Here is a 21,715-nt window from a genome sequence, read left to right as displayed (position 1 = left end):
TGAGAGGAAACTATGACTAGTACAAAGGGTTCTCTGAGACTCCATTAGGCTGTCTCGGCTTGTTAAACATTTGCGTGTGCAGACACACACCCTAATAAATACCAAGTTAAATGCTATCTTTAAAAAAAAAAGGCAGTCTCTTTGTAAATGTTTACTTATACTTTCCAGCTGCCGGTTTTCCAATCGCAACAAATGTGGTCGCGGACACGTCACTGGCCAGGACTGGGTGATTTTCAGACCAGACGATCCCAGAGGTCCTGCTATTCGCTCAGATGACCTGCTCCCAAAGGTCCCTTCAAGAAACATTTTATGAGAATAAAGGGGAAGATGCATTTTGTTTTTGATTAGACAGCAACGAGGTCTGATTTTATTAGCTATTAGGAATTCTTGATTCAAGTCAGAAGTAGCACAACCACTGCCATATTAGAAAGATTAGTCCCTAAGAGTCCACACTGGGACCTGACCACAGGCCCCTTGCCAATGGCTCCTGGGATCGTTGTTCTAATCGCCCCCTCAGACAGGCCCGCTCCAACCTTTACTCCTTGTGAAGAGACTCACCATCAAGGGCATCCCTCTGGTACCCAACTCTACTGTCTGCTAGAAGACAGCAACCATACTTCCTGAAAGGATGGGGCTTGTCTTAGCAATTTCTCAAGATGGCAGAGAAGGTGGGCCAGGGTTTCCCAGCACTGTGGGGTGGGGAGGGGAGGAGACCCTGCCTAAAGGAAGCAAAGGTGGGTCTCAGTCCCATTTAACATTTGGGAGGCAGAACCCAAATCTCAGTAAAGAAAGACCTTCTCTCTTCAACTATTCCCAGCAAATACTGAAGGTGATGAAAAAATCACGTGTAAACCACCCTTTGGGCTTTCCCAGTGGCTCGGCGGTAAAGAATCCACCTACAATGCAGGAGATGGAGGAGACCTGGGTTTGATCCCTGGGTTTGGAAGATCTCCTGGAGAAGGAAATGGTATCTACTCCAGTATTCTTGCCTGGGAAATCCCATGGACAGAGGAGCCTGGTGGGCTACGGTCCATGGGGTTGCAGAGGGTCGGACATGACTGAAGTGACTGAACATCACCAAACCACCCTTCACACCAGAGGCTTGCAAACGTACCTGCGGGTCTCAGTAGTGGCAGACTCTTTTTTGCAGTGCATGGGCTCAGCTGCCGTCTTACTTTGGATCGAACCCACATCCCCTACATTAGAAGGTGGATTCTTAACCACTAGACTTCCAGGGAAATCCCTACAAAAATTTTTAAACACAGTAGAGGCTGCTGTCTTGTGACTTCTGCCTTAGACAATTTCCTAACTTCAAAAAAGCTCCCGCCCCCCACCACCAGATAAAAAAAACTTCAATCAAACTATTACAAAGAGGTTAACAGAGAAATAGAAATATATAGCAGCTTCAAAATTACCAGCCTTCCCATTTTATTTAATTCCTTTTTTATTTTTTAAAGTTTTCATCATTAACGAAATGACTTTGGAAATAATGTACATTTCCCTGACACCAGTACTACAGTTTTCAGAGTCACAGTAAGACACACAGAATTACATCCATAATTAATATGAATGCCAACATTTCAAGCAGTAATTTCTGTTACATGGCAAACAAAATTCAAGAAAGCCATCATCAGGGACTTCCCTGGCAGTCCAGTGGTAAAGTCTCTGCCTTGCAGTGCAGGGGGTGTGGGTTCAATCCCTGGTCTGGAAACTAAGATCCCACATGCCATATGGTTTGGCAGAAAAAAAAAAAAAATTCCAGGATAGCACATGAGAACAGTTGCTGCTTCAGAAAAGGGTTTCTGGCATAACCAATGATGAGGCTGCCGAAGACTGTTCCAACACCAGCACTGGAACCAGCCACTCCTGTCGATGCACAAGCGCAGCAATAAATGCAGCTGCAGTCTCAGCATCTCTGCTGACTGCACCGGTCTGAACTCCCTTTGGATTAACTGAGACACATCATTCTGGGCCCCACTAAATACCGTAGAGCCCTCTGCAGTCCTAGCCTCCAGTCGAGATAATACTGATGCAGAAATTGGTCTGCCTGAAACTCTGGATCCAGCTTGCAGTGGGGGTCCAGGCAAACAGCTTGCCTGGCTGGAAGACTTGGGTGACGGGGACAGGGGCTGCTCTCCCGCTTCCTCTCTACCCAGGAGGTGGCCACGGTTGAAGGAATGGGGCCCCTTGTTTTAAAACACAACCAGCAGCAGTTCATTGATCCATTCTTGTGTAGGGGGAAGTCAGCTGGGTCCTTCCTGTCATCCTACCTGCCCTCACATTGATATGGATTGTGTGTGTACGCTCACTCAGTCATGTCCAACTCTTTTGGACCCTCTGGACTGTACCCTGCCAGCCTCCTCTGTTCGTGGACTTTTTCCAGGCAAGAATACTGGAGTGGGTTGCCGTGCCCTCCTCCAGGGGATCTTCCTGACCCAGGAATCGAACCTGCCTCTTCTGCATTGGGAGGCAGAATCTTTACCGATAGTGTCACCTGGGAAGTCCGACATGGATTAGGCTCCCTGTTAGACAGAATAAACAGGAGGCCTGGAGCAGAAAGGCCTCCTCCTTACTATCAAAGAGCTCCTGGGCAGCAGCAGGTCTCCCATTCCATGTTTGGTTGCCATCACAGCAAGAGCTAAAATAGCTAATACAAGTTATGTAGCATCTTGTAGAGTGCTGGGCAAATAGCAGTCACAGCTGCATGTCTGCTGAGTGAATCATGCATGAATGAATGCATTTAGCTGCTTCCCACAGATAGTGGGAAAATCAGAGCTCTCCCTGCCATTCTAAAGACTGGATTTCTCCAGGGGCAGGTGAGAAGGACAAGGGAGGTAATAGAGTTCCCTCTCTGAGAAAACACAGGTGGTCTTCCTGGCTTTTAAGGGAACATCACTAACTCTGATGAACTCATAAGCAGAGAAAAAAGGATTCTGGAACTTGGCATGTCTGGGCTTCATCAGCTTTGATCTTGTGTTAGGACCGGACCTGAGATCCAAAACAAATCCTATGCTCTTGTAATTCCTACCCCTAACTTTCCTTCCGTTGGTGACATGGTCAGTTCCCAGCATCTTTATTCTCAAAGAACTTGGCACAGAAAGTCAATGTGAATGTGGAGAAGAAAGATGTGCAAAACTACTTTTACTCTGGGCCTGCAGCCCATGGACCATCTTCACTCTGGCCCCAGAGGCCCCCAGGATGGCAGTGCATCTTTATTCTGGCTTGCTCTGGGAGCCAAAGCCCCAGGAAACCCAATTCTCTCTGCTCTGGGGACTCTTCCTAGAATTACTGGGAGGAGACAGTCTCATTCAGTGTTTCTCAAAGTTGCCACAACTGGCATTTTCTAATGGAACAATTTTGCACCATTGGAGATTGTCCTGTACATTATGAGGTGCCCACTAAATTGCAGGGGTGCCCTACAGTCGCAGTGACTCTCCTAATACGTGCGCGCGCGCACACACACACACACACACACACACACACACCACAATTTCCAATGCTGCCTGGAGGAGTAGCCTGGCCCCTGGTTGAGAGCCACTGGGCTGGTAGTGCTCCTACGTGTTTGAGAACAAGAAGCCCCAAAGGTTGAGTGACAGGTCCAGGTCTCCTCTCAGATCTGATGATTTCTGGTCCAGCTGCTCTCAAAATGATGGATGCTCATGCAAACAATGACAGGATGCCACAGCACCACAGGACCTCAAAGCCCAGAGCTGTCTGTTTCAATGGCATAGAGAAACCGAGGCACAGAGAGAAATAATAACCCCACTGTGACCAGAGAATGAGCAGATGCAAGGTAGGGGGCAGCTTCCCAGAGAATACATTTTCCTAGGTCCTACTTAGCTTCATAAGTCTCACTGCCTGGCTGGTAACATGTCAATGCAACAGCCCCCAGCAGGTGGGGCCTTGTAGTTACCAGCATCCCAAGGTCGACATGGAGGCAGGGGGGACTCAGTGAGAAGAGCCAGCTCCAAGTCTGCAGGTTAGAGCTGGGGCAGCCAGGGGTCCAGCCTTCATCTCAAGTCTCTGGCGGGCTCAGTGGGAGCAGAGGCAATTCTGTCACAGGGTTTTGACCCCTTTCCGGGATCCTCGCAATCTCCATTGGGATATACGGCCGTCAGTACCAGCTCCTCCTCAGAGTCCTGGAGGTCACCTGGAACACAAGAGAAGGAATCACCCAGTGAGAGGACAAAGTTTCTGAGTGGGTACGCTGGGAATGAAAGCGAAGAAGTCGGCCCCAGTAACTATCTATTTTAAAAACCCAACAAAATGCGTAGCAAAAACCTTAAAAAGGTACATACCCTTTGACCCAGCAATTCCACTTCTAGGATTTTATCCTAAAGAAATAATTAGGAATAATTAGAATTCCCAGTGGTGGTGGCTCAGCGGTCAAGAATCTCCCTGCAGGGCAGGAGACAGGAGACTGAGCTCAATCCCCGGGTCAGGAAGATCCCCTGGAGGAGGGCATGGCAACCCATTCCAGTATTCTAGCCTGGAGAATCCCACAGAGAGAGGAGCCTGGCAGGTTACAGTCCCTGGGGTTGCAAAGAGTCGAACATGACTAAAGCGACTTAGCAGCAGCATAGCACCAGCAGCAGCGGAAGCTCCAGCCATCTTGCTACCAGCCTACAGATGAAACAGCGCGGACAGCCCAGCAGAGAGAAGGAAAGAGCCTGGGTCCTTAGCGGGGTCGCTGGGCCCCTGAGTCAATGAGCCCTGAAGCTGATTCCATCTCTAGATGTCTTCTAGGCGAGATAATGAACTCCTTGGCTGTTGATACTAGTTTGCATCATGGTTTCTTCACCCGAGCTGAGAGCACCCTAATTGATATGAGGTCTGACAAAGGGATTGGCTGAGTAAACTACCGCTTAGTCAGTCATATGATGGGATTCAGGCATTAAAAATGATGTATAAAATTCCCTAAGACTAAACACACGCACAAACGCAAGTAGAATTAGGGAGCTCTGAATAAGGCCTGTGGATTTCTTCAGTGTCCATATCCAGGTTGTTGATATTATCCTATAGTTTTGCAAGAAGTTACCATGGGGGGAAACTGGGCGAGATGTACACAGAAACTCTTTACATGGTCTCTTCCAACTGTGTGTGAATCTACGATTACCTCAAAGAAAAAAGAAGATGAAAGATGCTGACATGTAATTGTTGCTGTGGAATACTGCATAGTCACACTATGTTATTGATGAAGAAAGCAGACTCTAAAACAGTATATGTATGCATGTATAATCTACTATTTATGATCTACATTATAAATGTATACATATGGTCTGTACATGCAATTTGCATCTTAATGTACTCACTTCTGCATGAGACTAACAGTCTGTTCTATGCTACAGAGGGAAGTGATCAAAGATTTACATAAAGTTGTTTATGATTCCTTCACTTTTTTCCCTTTAGTTTCCAGATGCATACAAAATGATGATGCAGAGACTGAAGTCAACATTTTTGTAATTAAATATTTTAAATACGTGATGCATTTTGCAGATGATTTATCTATTATATAGAAGTGAATTTATTACAGTGTAAATAGTACATGGTGCTATAAATAGGCAGCTAGGGAGAGAGAGTAGTCTATCCAAATTATAGTTACCTTTGAGTGAGGGAATTAAACAAATGATTTTTAATATTTGTGTTTCTCCGGTTGTATTTTTTAAGCTTTCGATTGTGTGGGCAGAATTCTAAGACAGCAAGTTTCCCACTCCTTGGGGCACTTATCCTGCATAATCCCCTCCTTTGTGTGTGGGTGGGACCTGTGAATACGATGAGATAGTCAGGCCATTGATTTCGGTTTGTGCCAAAGGTGATGGGTTGTCTCTCCTGTGATTACATTATGTTACAGGAGGCTGGAGATTCTCTTGCTGATGGAAGGAGCAGCCACCATGAGCGAGAGAGCCTGGGAGAAGAGGCAATTTCAGAGCCCCTTGGAGGTGACAGCCTGCGAGGCAGGGATCCCAGCGCCCAAGCAGGGTGCAGTTCCCTCTTAGCTGGGCTCTGCCTCTGGTCTCTCCCTGCTCCTGCAGTCCAGCCACCTCTTTAACACCCTAATCTGCGTGCCTTTGCTCAGAAGTCGCCAGTGGCTCCCTATTCCTGAGAGACCTGGGCCCAGGGCCCTGATTTGGTTCTCAGCCCTCACCAATCCTCTTATGCATCTATCTCACCACCACTCCCACCCGCCGGACCCTCTGGGCAGGGGTCCCTTTTCTGAGCTTGACATCATTCTGTCAAGTCTTGGTTCATGTTCCCTCTCCAAAGCTTTCCCATTTCCGCCTAAGAAAATCCCCCAACCCTTAGCTCAAGTCACTTGCTCTGGGGAACCTCCCAGGATCCTTGGGGGAGGAGGGGGGGCGGCGGGCAGGGGTGCGGGGGTGGGGCAGGGCAGGGAACAATGCTTTTGGCTCCAGGTGCCCCACCAGACAAGTCTGACTTCTGCCTTCCGGGCCCCGCCCACACGGCCTTCCTTAGGCGAGACTCCTGGGGCTAGAGGCCCCACCCCACCCCACTGCACTACTCCCCGCCTTCCTGGATGTTGGTCCACTCCATCCCTCCGGTTCTAGTGTGCACCTGACTGTAACCCCAACCCTCCCCTTCAACCCCCCAGGGCCCAGGAGGCCAAGAAGGCGACACACTCACCCTGAGCTGGACCACTGCGGGAGCTGGTATCTGGGTCCTTCCCCCGGCTCCAGGGACCCCAGGAAAAGCACGCCAGCAGTGCTGGAAGGCCTGGTCTGTCCCAGGCTCCTTCTGCTAGAAAGAACACAAAGTCCCAGAGGGCGTGGGTTAGATGATTCTTGATGCAACTGCGAGAATTTTCCGTTCAGCAACCAAGGTTTCAGCTGTCAACTGCCCTAGTTTCAACTAACTTAAAAAAAAAAAAGATTCTAATTTGCAAAAGAGGGTAGGGTTTTCGAACTTAAAAAACCCAGTTGTTTTTATATATATTGATATTACTTCATTTCATTTTCACAGAAACCCTATGTAGGTACCATATTGGAGAAACTACAGTAACAAAAATGATGTGAAGTTAATTACAATTATATAGCACCAAAGAAAAAATTCAAGGAGCCATAAACCTCCTCCTTTGATTTTTTAGTTCAAACAAGTTTGTAAAATTGAAGTATAGTTGATTTACAATGTTGTGCTAATTTCTGCTGTGCCACAAAGTGACTCACTTATACACATACAAACATTTAAAATATATTCTTTTCCATTTCTGTTTATGAAAGGATATTGAATATAGCTCCCAGTGCTATACAGGAGGACTTGGCTGTTTGTCCCTCCTATACATACCACTTTGCATCTACTAATCCCAAGCTCTCAATCCTTTCCTTCCCCATGACCCCTCCTCCTCGGCAAACACAAGTCTGTTCTATGTCTGTGAGTCTGTTTGTTTCATATATATGCTCTTTTGTGTCATATTTAAAATTCCACATATAAGTGATGTCATACGATATTTCTGACTTACTTCATTCGCTCAGTAAGATAATCTCTAAGTTGCTGCAAATGACATTATTTCATTCTTTGTTATGGCTGAGTAATATTTCATTATATATATATGACAGTATTTCATTCTTTGTTATGGCTGAGTAATATTTCATTGTATATATATATATATATAATGACATTATTTCAGTCTTTGTTATGCTGAGTAACATTGCATTGTATGTGGAGAAGGCAATGGCAACCCACTCCAGTACTTTTGCCTGGATGTATATATATCTCATTTTCTTTGTCCCTCCATCTGTCAATGGACACTCAGGTTGTTCCCATCTCTGGCTATTGTGAATGGTGCTGCTGTGAACGTAGGGGTGTATGTACCTTTTTGAATTATGGCTTTCTTTGGATGTATGACCAGGAGTGGGACTGCCGGATCACGTGGCAACTTTATTTTTAGTTTTTTTTAGGAACCTCCATGCTGTTTTCCATCATGGCTGCTCCACTTTACATTCCTACCAACCATGTAGCGAGCGGTTCCCATTTCTTCAAACCCTCTTCAACATTTATTATTTGTATTTTTTAATGATGGCCATTCAACTATTCTTGAAAAAGCCATCAAACTATTTCTTAATAGGAACAGAATTAATCTTTTTTGATAATCACATACAAAATGATTACATGTTGATTTGAGTTTCCTTATTATAGTATCACCTCAGTTATCTGGGGATCCCTAACCATCTGGAATCAGGTCAACTGGAACAAAGTTTTAAAAAAGGACTCCAGAGAGCCAAAACACAGAAAATCTTTATTTATAATTCTTTATGTGGGGCCCATTTACTCTTAATTTGTACCCAATTTAATAAGATTGGGTCCTTCGTTTTGCAACCAAAAGACAGCTGTATTAAGTATACGCTGAGTAAAGAACCACTACCAAGAGGCAGGTAGCCTAAAAGTCTAAGAATAGCCGGCAGACAGTGAGGGAAGAGACTGGAAAACTTTGCTATCACCAGCAAAACCTTAGCGGCATGAACGCATGGCATAGCCTACCGCAAAAGCCTGAAAGGTATTTCTGGACAATGAGTTGTAATTACACCCATGACCTTCAGTCATTAATGCAAGGTTTCATGTTCAATATGTTTTGATTAAAGTATAATTGACTTTAATGCAACAGAGAATGATTCCCTCGCAAACTGTTAAAAGATTTTAAGTGTTCCTGTTTAAAAGGAGGCAAGGATTCTGTGTGCTGAGCAGGGTGTCAGGAAATGGGAATACAGTGGTGATGAAACTCACATGGGAAAGTGACAAAACCACCATGGTAAGAGCTTGGAGAGCAGAAGCAGGTCCTGGGGTTTGATTTGTGAACTTGCAAAGGGGAGTGGGTCAGGGAAGGCTTTCTGGAGGAGGAAGTCCACTTCTGAATGGTGAGAGGAAAAGGAGGATGGAAGAAAAGGCTTTTCATGCAAATGCAACATTAAAAAAAAAAAAAAAAGTAGAGGCCAGAGCAAGCTTGGCTCTGGGGAATTAAAAAGTTGTTCCCTGGGAATAGTAGATAGCTAAGAAACTAAGGGCTTAGATAATTTTCTAGGCACAAGCTCACTAAGGAACAGAAAAATTTCCGCATGGGGCCAGGTCAGCAAAGGTGCTGGCAGCAACAATCTGAATGACAATCCACCTCAGGACATTCTTCATGTCTTTCATGATGCTAGACACTCAGTTTCAAATTTAGCTGGCTTTCTCACAGACTCAACAGAATAGATGTGGGAAGGGGTGGGGGAGGTTAGGACAGGATCTACAGCTGAAAGAGATGGTCTTCACCTAGGCCGGCCAAGTTGGCAGGGAAGCCTGTGACATCAGGGGTACCAGGTCTCCTTGCTGGAAAAGGAGACCCATCCCCACCCCTGTTAAGTCTGGCATCACCCAGTTGCTGGGTTAACACACGAATGCCCAGGGAGGCAGAATACAGCCTCTACCTTAAGAAACTCTGAAGCAAGAAGGGTTGGCAGAGGCTGGAAGGCTTGGGGGGCGGCAGATGCTGGAGAGAGGAGTAGGAGGAGGATGCTAGAAGTGCAGAGATCGCTCTGGCATTTCCTAGCTTTGCCAGGTCCAGCTGTACTTAGCGTCCGTATTTTAATCTCGGGGCCCTGGAAAGCTTCTGTAAGACCTCGTGTACCAGGATGGAGAAGATTCTCACCCTTTTGCTGATGGCAGCAGTCACCGGGGCTGGGAAAAGATTCTCACTCCCCTCCCCTCTCCTTAGGAGTGTGGAGGGGAGAGAGGCAGACACCGCGGTGAACAGTCAAGAAGGATTGGGAAAGCCTGTGCCTCAGTCCCTCACATCCTTTTCCCCCATCTTCCAAGTGCCCCGCATTTATTCCTTGCCTTGTTCCTTTGACCCCACGGCGCTTCACCATCGCATCCGTCGTGCATTCCGCATCTCCGGCAGCACGCTCCCAGCACCAGAAACCCCCGGGTCCCAGTCCTGTGGTCCTCCCACCTTTAAACTGGCGCTTCTCAAGGCTTTCCCGTCTCCTCGCCCTCCTTCTCCTCCCGGAGACTTCCAGATCTTTGCCCAGCGCCGTCCAGCCCTCTCTCTACCATCCTCCCCTGCCTTCTGCTTGTCCCTTGGGCTTTCCTAAGCCCCTGTGTTCGCATGCACTCAGGGTCCTCCCGGGACAGACTCGGCCCCTTGCCCAGGGCCCGCTCCGCCCTAGCTGGGAGGTCTAGGGCTAGGCACCGCCTCGCTCCCGGCCTCAGTTTACCTGGGGGTACCACAAGGCGGGGGCGAGGGAGGCGCTGGCCTAAAGAGCTCCCAACGCTGTGTCCAGGCGCCGCCCGCCCACGCCGCGCGGGCCTCGCGCCCCCTCACCTGGTTGCCAGGGCCCGGCGGCTTGCAGGGCCCTGCAGGCGGCCGCCTGCACCGCCAGGCTGGAAGCCGGGTGGCCAGGGCGGTAGGCGGCCGCCTGCACTGGGCCTCCCGCCTGGCGGCCGAACACCCTGCGCAGCAGCGCCTCCAGCAGCCGCAGCTCCGGGGCCGCCGCGTCCTCCGGCTCCGCCTCGGCCACCAGCACCCCGACCAGCGCCGCGCCGGCCCGCCGCCGGCCTCGCACATCCCGCAGCATCTCCCGCAGGTGGCGCCGCGGGCCCCGGGCGGCCAGCGACGACGCGCGGCACAGGACGAAGACGAGCGGCGAGCGGATGGCGCGCGCCCCGGTCGCGTGCCTTTTCGGTGCCCTCGGCGCCCCGGGCCCCGCGCCCTCGGCGGCCCCGCCGCCGGGTTTGCCCGCGGCTTGCTGGGGCGGGAACACCGCTTGGGCGAAGTCCCACAGCAGCGCGCGGCTCTGCTCGCGCTCCCACAGCTCGCCCACCAGCAGCACCTGCCCGCGGCCGCCCGCCGCCTCCACCAGCGCCTGGAAGGGCGGCTCGCCCGGGCTCTCGGGCCGGGCGGCCAGCGCCTCCAGCTCACGCTCCATGCTCGCGGCCGCCCGACCTCTGCGGCCGCTGCGGCCCTGCCGGGCCAGCTGCCCGCCTCTCGGGGCGGCAGCGCCCAGGCCGGGAGGACACGCCTCCAGGGCTGCGCCTCGCCCGACCCCCGGCCCGAGGGCCGGATCGCCCCGCTTCAGCCGGGAACTGGGCGGGGGCTTTCTCCCCTACAGCGCTCCAAGGGTGGCGCCTCCCTAGGTCCCCCGGGCGGCAGACAAGGGGAAACAGCGGTTCATCCAACATTTACTGAACACCTACTAGGTGCCCTGGAGAAGGGAACGGCCATCCTCTCCAGGATTCTTGCCTGGAGAATTCCACGGACAGAGGAGCCGGGTGGTCTACAGTCCATGGGGTCACAAAGAGTCAGACACAACTGAGCAGCTCCCACTTCTGCTGAGTGCACAGGAGTCGAAGGTGGAGTAAGACAGAAAATTATCATGTGAACAAATGTATCTTCATAAGCAAGACTGGTCTGAGACCTGGAGCAGATATTTCTGAGGAGTTCTCGTGGTGTGGGGACAGGAAGTTTTGGAGCTGGGACTGTCCCTTACTGCCCCTTTGGAATTTGGGGAGGGTATGTGTGTGTGGGGCACCAGAGGTGAGAAAACAAGGGAAGCAGGAGTCTTTTCCGTTACTTTGGTCCTTGACTCACTTTGGGGGCCTTCAGCCTTGAACAAAAACTTATCGAGGACTCATCGTTTCAATAAATCCTATGACCTGCAGGGCCCTGGAAGTAAAGGCAGATAGTGTTGCTCCCTGTGGAACAGAAGTCTATGGGGATGGGATGCTGTTTTGATCTATGTGTGTGTTGAGGACGTGGGGATGGGCTGGAAGACAAGAGAATGTCAGTAGGCCAGGTCAGCAGTAGGAATGCATTTCCTTTCATTCTAAGGGTCTAAGTCAGCTTTGTCCAATAGAACATTCTGTGATGATGAAAGTGTTTTATATATTATCTGTACTGTCTAGTGCTGGCTTCCCAAGTGGCTCAGCGGTAAAGAATCTGCCCGCAATGCCGGAGATGCAGGTTCGATCCCTGGGTTGGGAAGATCCCCTGGAGGAGGAAATGGCAACCCACTCCAGTATTCTTGCCTGGTAAATCTGGTGGAGAGAGGAGCCTGGTGGGCTCCAGTCCATGGGGTCGCAGAAGTGTCGGACAGTGCTAAGCAACTAAACAACAACTGTCCGATGCGATAGCTACTAGCCATATGTGGCTATTATGGAGCACTTGAAATCAGTAGCACTGGCTAGTGCTATTGAGAAACTGAATTTTCTATTCTGTTTCATTTTAACTAAGTGTAAATAGCCACATGAAATGAGTGGCTAGGGGATTGGGCAGCGCTGGTCAAGGCTCTTTACCTGCTCTCTATGACACGGTATAGACCAAAGGCCCTTCTGGGTCAAGAACACGTTAGTACTCCATTCTCTCCCCGACCATATAATCCCCAAACTGCTCTTGTAGTTACCCTGTTTTCTGCCCCCCTGTAGTTATGTTGAAACACCTCTTCCTGGAGTTTGTGTGTCTATTCAATTAAAACAAAGCTTTCTTGAGCTCAAGCAGTGGGGATTCCATGGACAGAGGAGCCCTGCCCTAAGCCTGATCATCCAGCAGTGATTTCAGCAGTGTTTCCGGAAGGACCCAGTATCATTGTTGGGGTCTTAGTTAATATGACCTCTTGCCTCTCTACACCATTTTTGCCCAGGAGATCCAGGGACTTAGGTGGGAAAAGCACAAGATATGGAGCAGGAATCCCTGCGCTGGAATCAGGTTGTGCTCCAGCACCAGCTCAGTGATTCAGTCAACAATTTGGATTTATCAAGCATCTCTACCATGCACTGTGCCCCTTGCTGGGAAGACAGCTATGAACAGGTGAAATTACTACCTTTGTGGAGCTGCAGATCTAATGGAGTTTTCGAGAGAAAGACCATAAACAAGTACATGTATAAATATCAGCTTCAGATGGTGATGGGTACAATGAAAAAATGCAGGGCTGACAAGATGGTAATGTGCCTGAGATGCTGGCACACTCCCGTGAATACCAACCTGAAGATGCTATGGAAGCAAGAGGGAGGTTGAAGAAGACCAAGAGACAAACCTAAAAACCGTGAGATGTGCTCTCCCCCACCCTACCTTCCTGGAGGCCGCAGCGGGGAGGCCACATGTGTAGGAGAGACATGGAAACCCTTTCCAGATGAGAGCTGGGTGCCCTGGAAAGGGATAGGCTGAGGGATCGATTGCCCTGATCGCCCTGTGGTTTGTTCTTTTCTCCCCACAGAGGCCGCCACGGATCATTGCCCAACTCCAGCCTCTCCCCAGCCCGCCTCCCATGGCACTGAAAACAGCCCCAGATGGTAACATCAGGCTGAGGGCAGAAGTACAGACAAGCAGACCTGCAGCCTAGCAGCCCCTTCTTTCCCCTGGCGGGAACAGGGCATTCCAACCACAAGGCCTGGCTCATGGAAAGAGTCATGCCAGGAGAGTGTGCCCACAACCCCTGATGGGGGTGAGCAGTGGTGGCACATGGGGAGCTGCCAAATTCACACTGTCATGCCAGAGGCCATTCCTATGCCCACTCATATTCCTTGAGCTCACTAGGAGGGAGCTCAAGATAAAACCTAAATTTCAGTCCTTTTCATGCCAGCCAAGATAGCTGATATCTGGTGAACAGGAACTCACTGAAAAAATTAATCAGATTTCTGGAAAGTATAAGCTAATGTAGATTTAATCAATACATGAAATCAGAGACATTTTAGCTGCTAATGACACAGACTACACATAACAGTGGCATAAACACAATGAACATTTATTTTTCTCTGTTGTAGAAGTTTAAAGATGGATAGTTCATGGCTGATGTTGTAGCTCTGTTTTACTGGGTCTTCGAAGACACAGGTTTCATTCTGGATCACTATTCCTCCATCTTGTCCTCATGATTCAAACTGGCAGCAAAAGCTCCAGCCATTACCTCTATGCTTCAGGCAACAGGGTAGCGGAGGGGTGAGGAAGGAACAAAAATCAATTGACTTCAGATTTCTAAACAGTAACACTGGATTTAAGAAAATAGTTGAATAATATTTTTAAAGTATCAAAGAGAAAGAACTTGGAACCTAAATTTTGATCTCTAGCTAGATTATCAGCTATATAAAGGATATAACCCCTTTATCATATACAGCCCCTCTTTGAAATCACTGTTAGAGGAAGCCTTCCAACAAAAAGAGAAATATAGATGTGCTCAAAATAGGGAGAAAAAGGGATTAAATACTTATTTAAATTACTCTTGTCTAAGTAAATTGTTCTGTACAATGCTGGCAAAGCACAGCCTGGGTGGGTATTAGCTGGGAGATGGCAGAGTGGGTGGGAGCCCTACCAGGAACATGGAAAGGCAATTGAATCTATTTGGTTACCTTTTTGAGAAAGAGAGGAAAACTTATCAGCTGACTGGAGAGGAACTCTCAGATGTGCTGGTGGTTTTATACTTTCACTGGTCTAAAATCAATATGCTCTGCCTCTTCAGCTATTTACTCTCTGCTCAAAATTTCCAGGTAACAATTCCAAACTTTCCAGCTGTGAGATGGAGGCTAGATTGGAGAGGGGGTGGGGCATTCAACAAAGGTCAGAGTCCAGGGCCAGTGAAGTTTATCTTTACCTGTGTTGTTTACCTGGCAAAGGTTCAGGTCTTAAATTAACAGGAAATTACGAAGACCTTAGAAAAAGAGGTAGGCTGCCAAGAATATTTCTTCCTTGCCTTTGTTCATGCCCTAAAAATCATGAAACAAACAGGCTTGTTCTTATGTCTCTGGTTTAGCAATGGAGACGTAAAGTGAAACTAGAATTTCGGAAACAATTTGCTTCTTTATATTTGCTCAGCTTCCCAGTGGCTCAGTGGTAATGAATTCACTTGCAATGCAGGAGATGCAGGAGACCTGGGTTCAATCCCTGGGTTGGGAAGATCCCCTGGAGGAGGGCATGACAACCCACTCCAGTATTCTTGCCTGGAGAATCCCGTGGACAGAGGAGCCTGGTGGGGTCACAAAGAGTCAGACACGACTGAAGTGACTTAGCACACATATTTGCTCAAGTGGAGCTTGGGAGGAGGAGTGATAGAAAAGTGCTGATCTAGAAATCAAGGAGTAATGTTGATTGAGTTGCTGGCACCTCTTTCTCCTCTCTTCTCCCTCTTTTTCATCCCAGTCTTTTCTTCCTTCCTCCTTCCCCTCCCTCCCTTGTGCCAGAAGTTCATCTCCTAATTGTTGGCGAAGAAAAGGATTCTTTTCCTCCATTCTAGATTCTTTAGCTGGTATAATAATTAAATGGACAGATGACAAATTAATAGGAGAAAAACAAATTATGTGCATACTGGAGCCCCACAAAGACAGACGATGCAAAGGCAGTTGGCCAATTGAGGCTTTGCTGCCATCCTGAGCTGAGGAAAGGGTTAGGGGTCTGGGGTGCCATCGGGGGACAAGGGCCATTCACAGGAAGATGGGAAGAGTAGATGGTTGGCATCAGATATTACCCAGGCAGGTAAGTCTCTCAGATTAGAAAAAAGTTATCTCTGGTAAGAGCTGTCTTTTTGGTACAGGCTTCCTTTTAAAAATCTCTAAGGCTTCCCTGATGGCTCAGACAGTAAAGAATCTGCCTGCCAAGCAGATTTGATCCCTGGGTCAGGAAGATCCTGGGTCAGAAGGACAATGGCAACCCACTCCAGTATTCTTGCCTGGAGAATCACCTGGACAGAGGAGCCTGGTGGGCTACAGTCCATGGGATCACAAAAAGTTAGACACAACTGAGTGACTAACATGTTCACTTTTCAGGCAGTTAAGGAAGAGGTAAAAAGTTTTCCTAAGTTTTCAGGGTCTTAATCGCCTTCAGTTCAAAATAATCCACACACCAAAGTGGCACACTTTCGGGTGGCATGTTCTGCTCCCCTGTGTGGTCTTCCTGGCCAGCACTGGTTCCCATCAGGGCCCTGGGAGTGCAGATCTCTGGGACAGCTGGTGTTCTTCTGGGGGTTAAGTATCTGAGCCTTACCTGAACTCTAGGGTCTAATGAAGGTTCGTTAAGAAGCCTGGGAGAGGACGCTGAACCAGAAACCCTGACTTAGGCCCCTGTAGTGCCCCAGAGGGGCCCACGATGGTACAGCAGTGTCAAGGGGAGTGGTGGGCAGGCACCCAGGGCACACCTGCACTGGCTGGGTGGATGGGGGAGGGGCACAGGGGCACCCCCTCCATCAGCAGAAACCTACACTCAAGCCACATTTCAGCCATTCCACCCCATCCCACCTCCACACATCCACTGAGGGGCTCATGGTAGAAGACCCACGAGCAACAACTGAAAGGACATCTGGGTGAAGGGTGCACACCAGCCCACCCTGCCTAGTTAGCATCCAAGAGCAGCCGACAAGCTCCCTGAGCAGGGCTTGCACGTCTGCATCTTCAGCACAGCGTTGGCAAAAAGCAGCCTTGATCTGCACCCTCAAAGAGGGCATCTGCATCCGCCGCTGGGGCCATGGCTTCCAGGCGGCTCCAGGAGGCTCTGTCCGCAGCCGAGGCTCGGTGGGGCAGGGAGTGAACAACAGCTGAACTGTGCCATAAGGACTTCAAAGCCACTCAACTTGGTCTTCCTTTAAAAATCAACCTAGTCAGACTCTGTAGGATTTCGATACCTTTAGACCATGAAATTCTTGCACCCTGGATATGTTCCAGTGTTTCCTAGTTTATAGTCTATGGGAACTTGAGTAGCGTTTGTATCCTACTATTGTGTGAAAATTGTAGAAATCTTAATCATGTTGAATTGGTTCATGATGTTTTTTAGGTCTACTATATCCTTCTACTTCTCTGTATATTCATTCTATTAACTTTTGAGAGTTTGATATTGAAATTTCAATTAAAAAATCTTAAAATTTATCTACTCAAAAATAATTGTAATATATAGTGGAACTATATGTAACTTTGTTTTATATTTTCCAAGTCTCATTTACATGTATTACCCTATTGAAAAAATAAAAGACTGAGAAAAAAGTCCACCTGGTTGTATCAACTTGAAGCTTGAGCCTGAGTCTCTCCAGATCCAGCTTTATGGTAGGGTGATGCTGGTCACGAGTGGCCCAGAAGCTCTAACAGTAGCTCTAATGGGAGCTCTAAAAGTAGAATGAGACCATACCTCCCCAGGACATCATGAATGTACAGATCTCACCAACCAGGCACACTTTCCCTGCCAGGCACCTCGAGATCAGAGGGGATGAAAGGACGGTATTCACAGGCATCATCTCCAGTCCTCAGTCAAGACTCAGAGCAAGCTCCACTTTACAGAATATCAAATAGAAGGTCAGCTGTGTCCGTGGGAAGAACCTGAGGGCCAGCACTCACTGTGGACTCCCCACTCCTGTACCTATACATCTCATTCTGTGCATTTTCAGCAGCCCCTTAATCCCCTAGTTGATGAGATCTAGGACGTATGTGTTTGGGCATATGGACATCAGTGACTTCATGATCACTGTTCACAGGGGGTCTGGTGTAAGATGAGCTGACCACTGAATACGAATCTTATCGTTACATTTCTTGCTCAGACCAGATCCTGGCTGGCACTTCTATTGCCCAGAGGAATGGATCAAGGATTCGAAAAGATGGGCTCAGTGAGTGCATGGAAACGTGTGTTCCACTGACAGATCTGTGTGTTCGATGGGACCCCTTGTTCCCTATGAAAACACATGGAAGAAAAGCCTTTCTGGTCTTGGAATTAAGCATGTGATTGTTTTTAAACTCACAGACATCCTGAGTAAAATAGCTGGTCTTGTTTCTTTCTTTGTATGGGCTGCTAGGAAGCTCAAACTGTGGCTCGGAACTAGCAAGTGTGTAGAACTTTCATTGCAAGCTTTTTGTGTATCAACCTTATGTCTAGCTTCACATTATTTCTCCTAAGTTAATTCTCTCTTCTTCCTAATAGCATCTGTGACGTCTTAAAAAATATTTTATTAATGTATCTTGCAAGCAAACTTAAATGTTTTTTCCTCTATTTTTTAGTCAGAGCAGGATAAAAAGAAAGATACACATAAAACATCTCAAATGTTTTCACTTGGGCTTATACTGAACTCTGTGCCATTCTCTGATCTGGGAAGCTCAGGGGTTTTATTGAGATGAAAGTTTCTATTTCAGCCTTTGAGAATAAACATTGTGTTACCATTTCTGTGCTTCCTGCAGTAGGAAGAATTTTTACCCACTTGCAGTCTTTCAGAACTCCTCTTCTTCCATGTGATGTTTGCTTGACGCTTGACATAACAGTTATGAACTTATCTTTATTGCCTGGATAGTGGAATGGGATTCAGAAACTCAAGTCCTCATGCAGCTTTATAATCCTCAGGAAGAATTCTAAGAATTTTGAGTTTTTAAGCATTTTTCCCCTGCTCTGGTCGTGGATCTGGTAGATTAACATCAGAAAGTCACTAGCTTGTCTGCAACACAAACTTGAGAAGAACAAAGTGCAGTCAGTAAAGCTTCATTACAGCCTCCTCTGGCCTCCGGCTCTCTCAGGCAGCAACACAGACAACAGGGACCAGAAAACCCAGTGTGTGCTTACAGAGGAACGTATGTATTCATTACAGTGTAAATCTGAAGGCAGCGGTCAATCCTCTTCTCAGCATATTTCTTGCAGAAAAAGAACAGACAATAAAGACAATAAAAAAGAAAAAAAAATCACCCACTGTTCTATTATTAACAGGTAGGGGGTTAACCTTCAAGGTTTTTAACAAAGTCTTGATTATATTTGACACATACTTATTGAGGGCCTAGAATATGTGAATCCCTGTGTCATGTCCTGGAATATGACAGTATTCAAAACCAGACACAATCCGTACTCCCTGACTCCTACCATAGGTCTGCTCTGCCATTAACCATTCAGGCAGACGGCACCACTCAGTGTTCGAGTGCCTGCTTTTCTCCCTGGACCATATATTGTGGATATCTTTCCATGTCAACATCTACAGACTGACACTGTCATTTCAAAAGGTTAAACAGTGTCACATATACGTAGTTTGTTGTTGTTTAGTCGCTAAATCGTGTCTGACTCTTTCGTGACCCCATGCACTGTAGTCTGCCAAGCTCTTCTATCCATGAGAATTCCCAGGCAAGAATACTGGAGTGGGTTGTCATTTCCTTCTCCAGGGGATATTCCTGACCTGGGGACTGAACTCACGTCTCCTGCATTGGCAGGTGGATTCTTTACCACTGAGCTACCTCGGAAGCCCCATACATATGATTAACCATGCGTACGTGCATGCTCAGTCGCTTCAGTTGTGTTCAGCTCTTCTTGCAGCCTCATGGACTATAGCCCTCCAGGCCCCTCAGTCCATGGGATTCTCCAGGAAAGAACACTGGAATGGGCTGCCGTACCCTCCTCCAGGGGATCTTCTTGACCCAGGGATCCAACTGGCGTCTCCTGCATTACAGGCCAGTTCTTTACCATCTGAGCCACTGGGAAAAACCATGATTAACCATACTTTATTTCAATCAGTGCCCTAATGTTGGGGATTTTTCAGTTTAGTTGCTCAGTCATGTCCGACTCTTTGCGACCTCATGAACCACAGCACGCCAGGCCTCCCTGTCCATCACCAACTCCTAGAGTTTACCCAAACTCTTATACATTGGGTCAGTGATGCCATCCAGCCCTCTCATCCTCTGTCACCCTCTTCTCCTCCTGCCTTCAGTCTTTCCCAGCATCAGGGTCTTTTCCAATGAGGCAGCTCTTTGCATCAGGTGGCCAAAGTATTGGAGTTTCAGCTTCAACATCAGTCCTTCCAATGAACACTGAGGACTGATCTCCTTTAGGATGGACTGGTTGGATCTCCTTGCTATCCAAGGGACTCTCAAGAGTCTTCTCCAACACCACAGTTCAAAAGCATCAATTCTTTGCTGCTCAGCTTTCTTTATAATTCAACTCTCACATCCATACATGACTACTGGAAAAACCATAGTCTTGACCAGACAGACCTTTGCTGACAAAGTAATGTCTCTGCTTTTTAATAAGCTGTCTATGTTGGTCATACCTTTCCTTCCAAGGAGTAAGCGTCTTTTAATTTCATGGCTGCGATCACCATCTGCAGTGATTTTTGAGCCAAAAAAAAAAGTCAACCACTGTTTCCACTGTTTCCCCATCTATTTGCCATGAAGTGATGGGACTGGATGCCATGATCTTAGTTTTCTGAATGTTGAGCTTTAAGCCAACTTTTTTTCTTTCACTTTCATCAAAAGGCTCTTTAGTTTTTCACTTTCTGCCATAAGGGTGGTTTCATTTGCATATCTGAGGTTATTGATATTTCTCCTGGCAATCTTGATTCCAACTTGTGCTTCTTCTAGTCCAGTGTTTCTCATGATGTACTCTGCATATAAGTTAAATAAGCAGGGTGACAATATACAGCCTTAATGTACTCCTTTTCCTATTTGGAACCAGTCTGTTGTTCCATGTCCAGTTCTAACTGTTGCTTCCTGAACTGCATACAGGTTTCTCAAGAGGCAGGTCAGGTGGTCTGGTATTCCCATCTCTTTCAGGATTTTCCACAGTTTATTGTGATCCACACAGTCAAAGGCTTTGGCATAGTCAATAAAGCAGAAATAGATGTTTTTCTGGAACTCTCTTGTTTTTTTGATGACCCAGCGGATCTTGGCAATTTGATCTCTGGTTCCTCTGCCTTATCTAAAACCAGCTTGAACATCTGGAAGTTCACAATTCACATATTACTGAAGTCTGCTTGGAGAATTTTGAGCATTACTTTACTAGTGTGTGAGATGAGTGCAATTGTGTGGTAATTTGAGCATTCTTTGGCATTGCCAAAGAATTGGGGACTTTTATGCCATTATAAAAAGCACCTCTGTGCACAGCCTGACACATACAGATCTTGTGCACTGGTCTTATGATTTGAAAATGCTCTTAATCACCATTTTAAAGATGCTCTTAAAGTGTCCTCAGATGCACCGGTGTGGAAAATTGGCTCCAAGTCACCCATAATCGTTCTGGCTTTCCTAGTTCAATGACTTCTGCCTGTTCCCAGGTAATCATTTTGTATAGGAAGCTTGACTTGTTTGCATTCAAGTCGAGCTGACTGGAACTGCCTGGGACATGATTGAAGAGTCTGCCTTCATCCTTGTAATGGCCTTACTTTCTACAGTGACAGCATCATTCCATATTGGTCTTAGAGATAATGATTGCACTGCCTTGTCACTTCTGGTGGTGGAAGGAACCATGTGTGCTTAGTTGCTTCAGTCGTGTCCAACTCTGTGATTTTGCGATTTTGCACACCGTAGCCTGCCTGTCTCCTCTGTTGATGGGATTCTCCAGGCACAAACACTAGAGTGGGTTGCCATGTCCTCCTCCAGGGGATCTTCCTGACCCAGGGACTGAACCCGCATCTCCTCTTTCTTGTAATTACAGGTGGATTCTTTACAGCTGTGCCACTGGGGAAGCCCAGAAGGAAACATATCCTTTTCCATTTATACTTCATTTGAGAACTAGCACCTCCTTCCTCCGATATCCTGGTGCTCATTAAGTGTACCTGATAGATTAATGCATGAATGAATAGCTTCTGTGACTGGAAAAATGCTGTGGCTGAGGGACAGACAGTTCACAAGTAAGAGGTAGCGTGCAGGTGGTGGTAGGCAGGCTTGAGATCAATAACGTGGGTAAGTTAAAGACGAATGTTCCGGTTTCTAGAAAAAAAAAACAAAAACCCACTAGAAACAACACCAAGAAGTTTGGCTAAAAAAATAGATGAAATAAATGGCGACTAAATATACTCAGGGAAGA

The 21,715-nt window shown here is 47.4% G+C and overlaps 2 protein-coding genes across 9 annotated transcripts in view; both read right to left on the bottom strand.

The window, feature by feature from the left end:
* Positions 1–1,426: 1,426 nt before the first annotated feature.
* On the bottom strand, positions 1,427–10,937 carry C2H2orf72 (chromosome 2 C2orf72 homolog). 7 transcript variants are annotated; one of them, XM_042244394.2, is made up of 5 exons: positions 10,313–10,937; positions 8,737–8,860; positions 6,643–6,756; positions 4,299–4,334; positions 4,063–4,150 (listed from the first exon to the last, which is right to left on the bottom strand). In XM_042244394.2, exons 1-4 carry the CDS (start codon positions 10,914–10,916, stop codon positions 4,322–4,324), a joined length of 855 nt encoding a protein of 284 aa, XP_042100328.1. In that variant the 5' UTR covers positions 10,917–10,937; the 3' UTR covers positions 4,063–4,150; positions 4,299–4,321. The 7 variants fall into 7 exon arrangements, with proteins under 7 accessions (XP_060267337.1, XP_042100331.1, XP_060267338.1 ...); XM_060411354.1 differs by having other exon boundaries at positions 1,427–4,334; XM_042244397.2 differs by lacking the exon at positions 4,299–4,334 and having other exon boundaries at positions 1,427–4,150.
* Positions 10,938–13,706: 2,769 nt separating this feature from the next.
* The window catches only part of SPATA3 (spermatogenesis associated 3), a 45,610-nt gene continuing 37,601 nt past the window's right edge, over positions 13,707–21,715 (bottom strand). Inside the window, exons 3-4 of one of the 2 annotated variants that reach the window (XR_009599662.1) lie at positions 14,326–21,618; positions 13,707–13,893 (exon numbers count right to left, since the gene is read on the bottom strand). The gene's annotated coding sequence lies outside the window, so the exon portion shown is untranslated. Of the gene's footprint in view, positions 21,619–21,715 lie in introns of both variants that reach the window. The other variant, XM_042244393.2, reaches the window with a different exon arrangement.

This window comes from Ovis aries, chromosome 2, assembly GCF_016772045.2.
Source record: "Ovis aries strain OAR_USU_Benz2616 breed Rambouillet chromosome 2, ARS-UI_Ramb_v3.0, whole genome shotgun sequence".
In the NCBI taxonomy this organism is placed as follows: domain Eukaryota; kingdom Metazoa; phylum Chordata; class Mammalia; order Artiodactyla; family Bovidae; genus Ovis; species Ovis aries.
This window is presented reverse-complemented; position numbering and strand designations above follow the sequence as displayed.

Coding starts and splice junctions, on each gene's coding strand:
- C2H2orf72 (XM_015093595.3), bottom strand. CDS start 10,916: ATGGAGCGTGAGCTGGAGGCGCTGGCCGCCCGGCCCGAGAGCCCGGGC. Junction 6,757..10,312: donor CGCCGGGCCCTGGCAACCAG/GTGAGGGGGCGC, acceptor TGTTCTTTCTAG/CAGAAGGAGCCTGGGACAGA. Junction 4,151..6,642: donor CCGCAGTGGTCCAGCTCAGG/GTGAGTGTGTCG, acceptor CTTGTGTTCCAG/GTGACCTCCAGGACTCTGAG.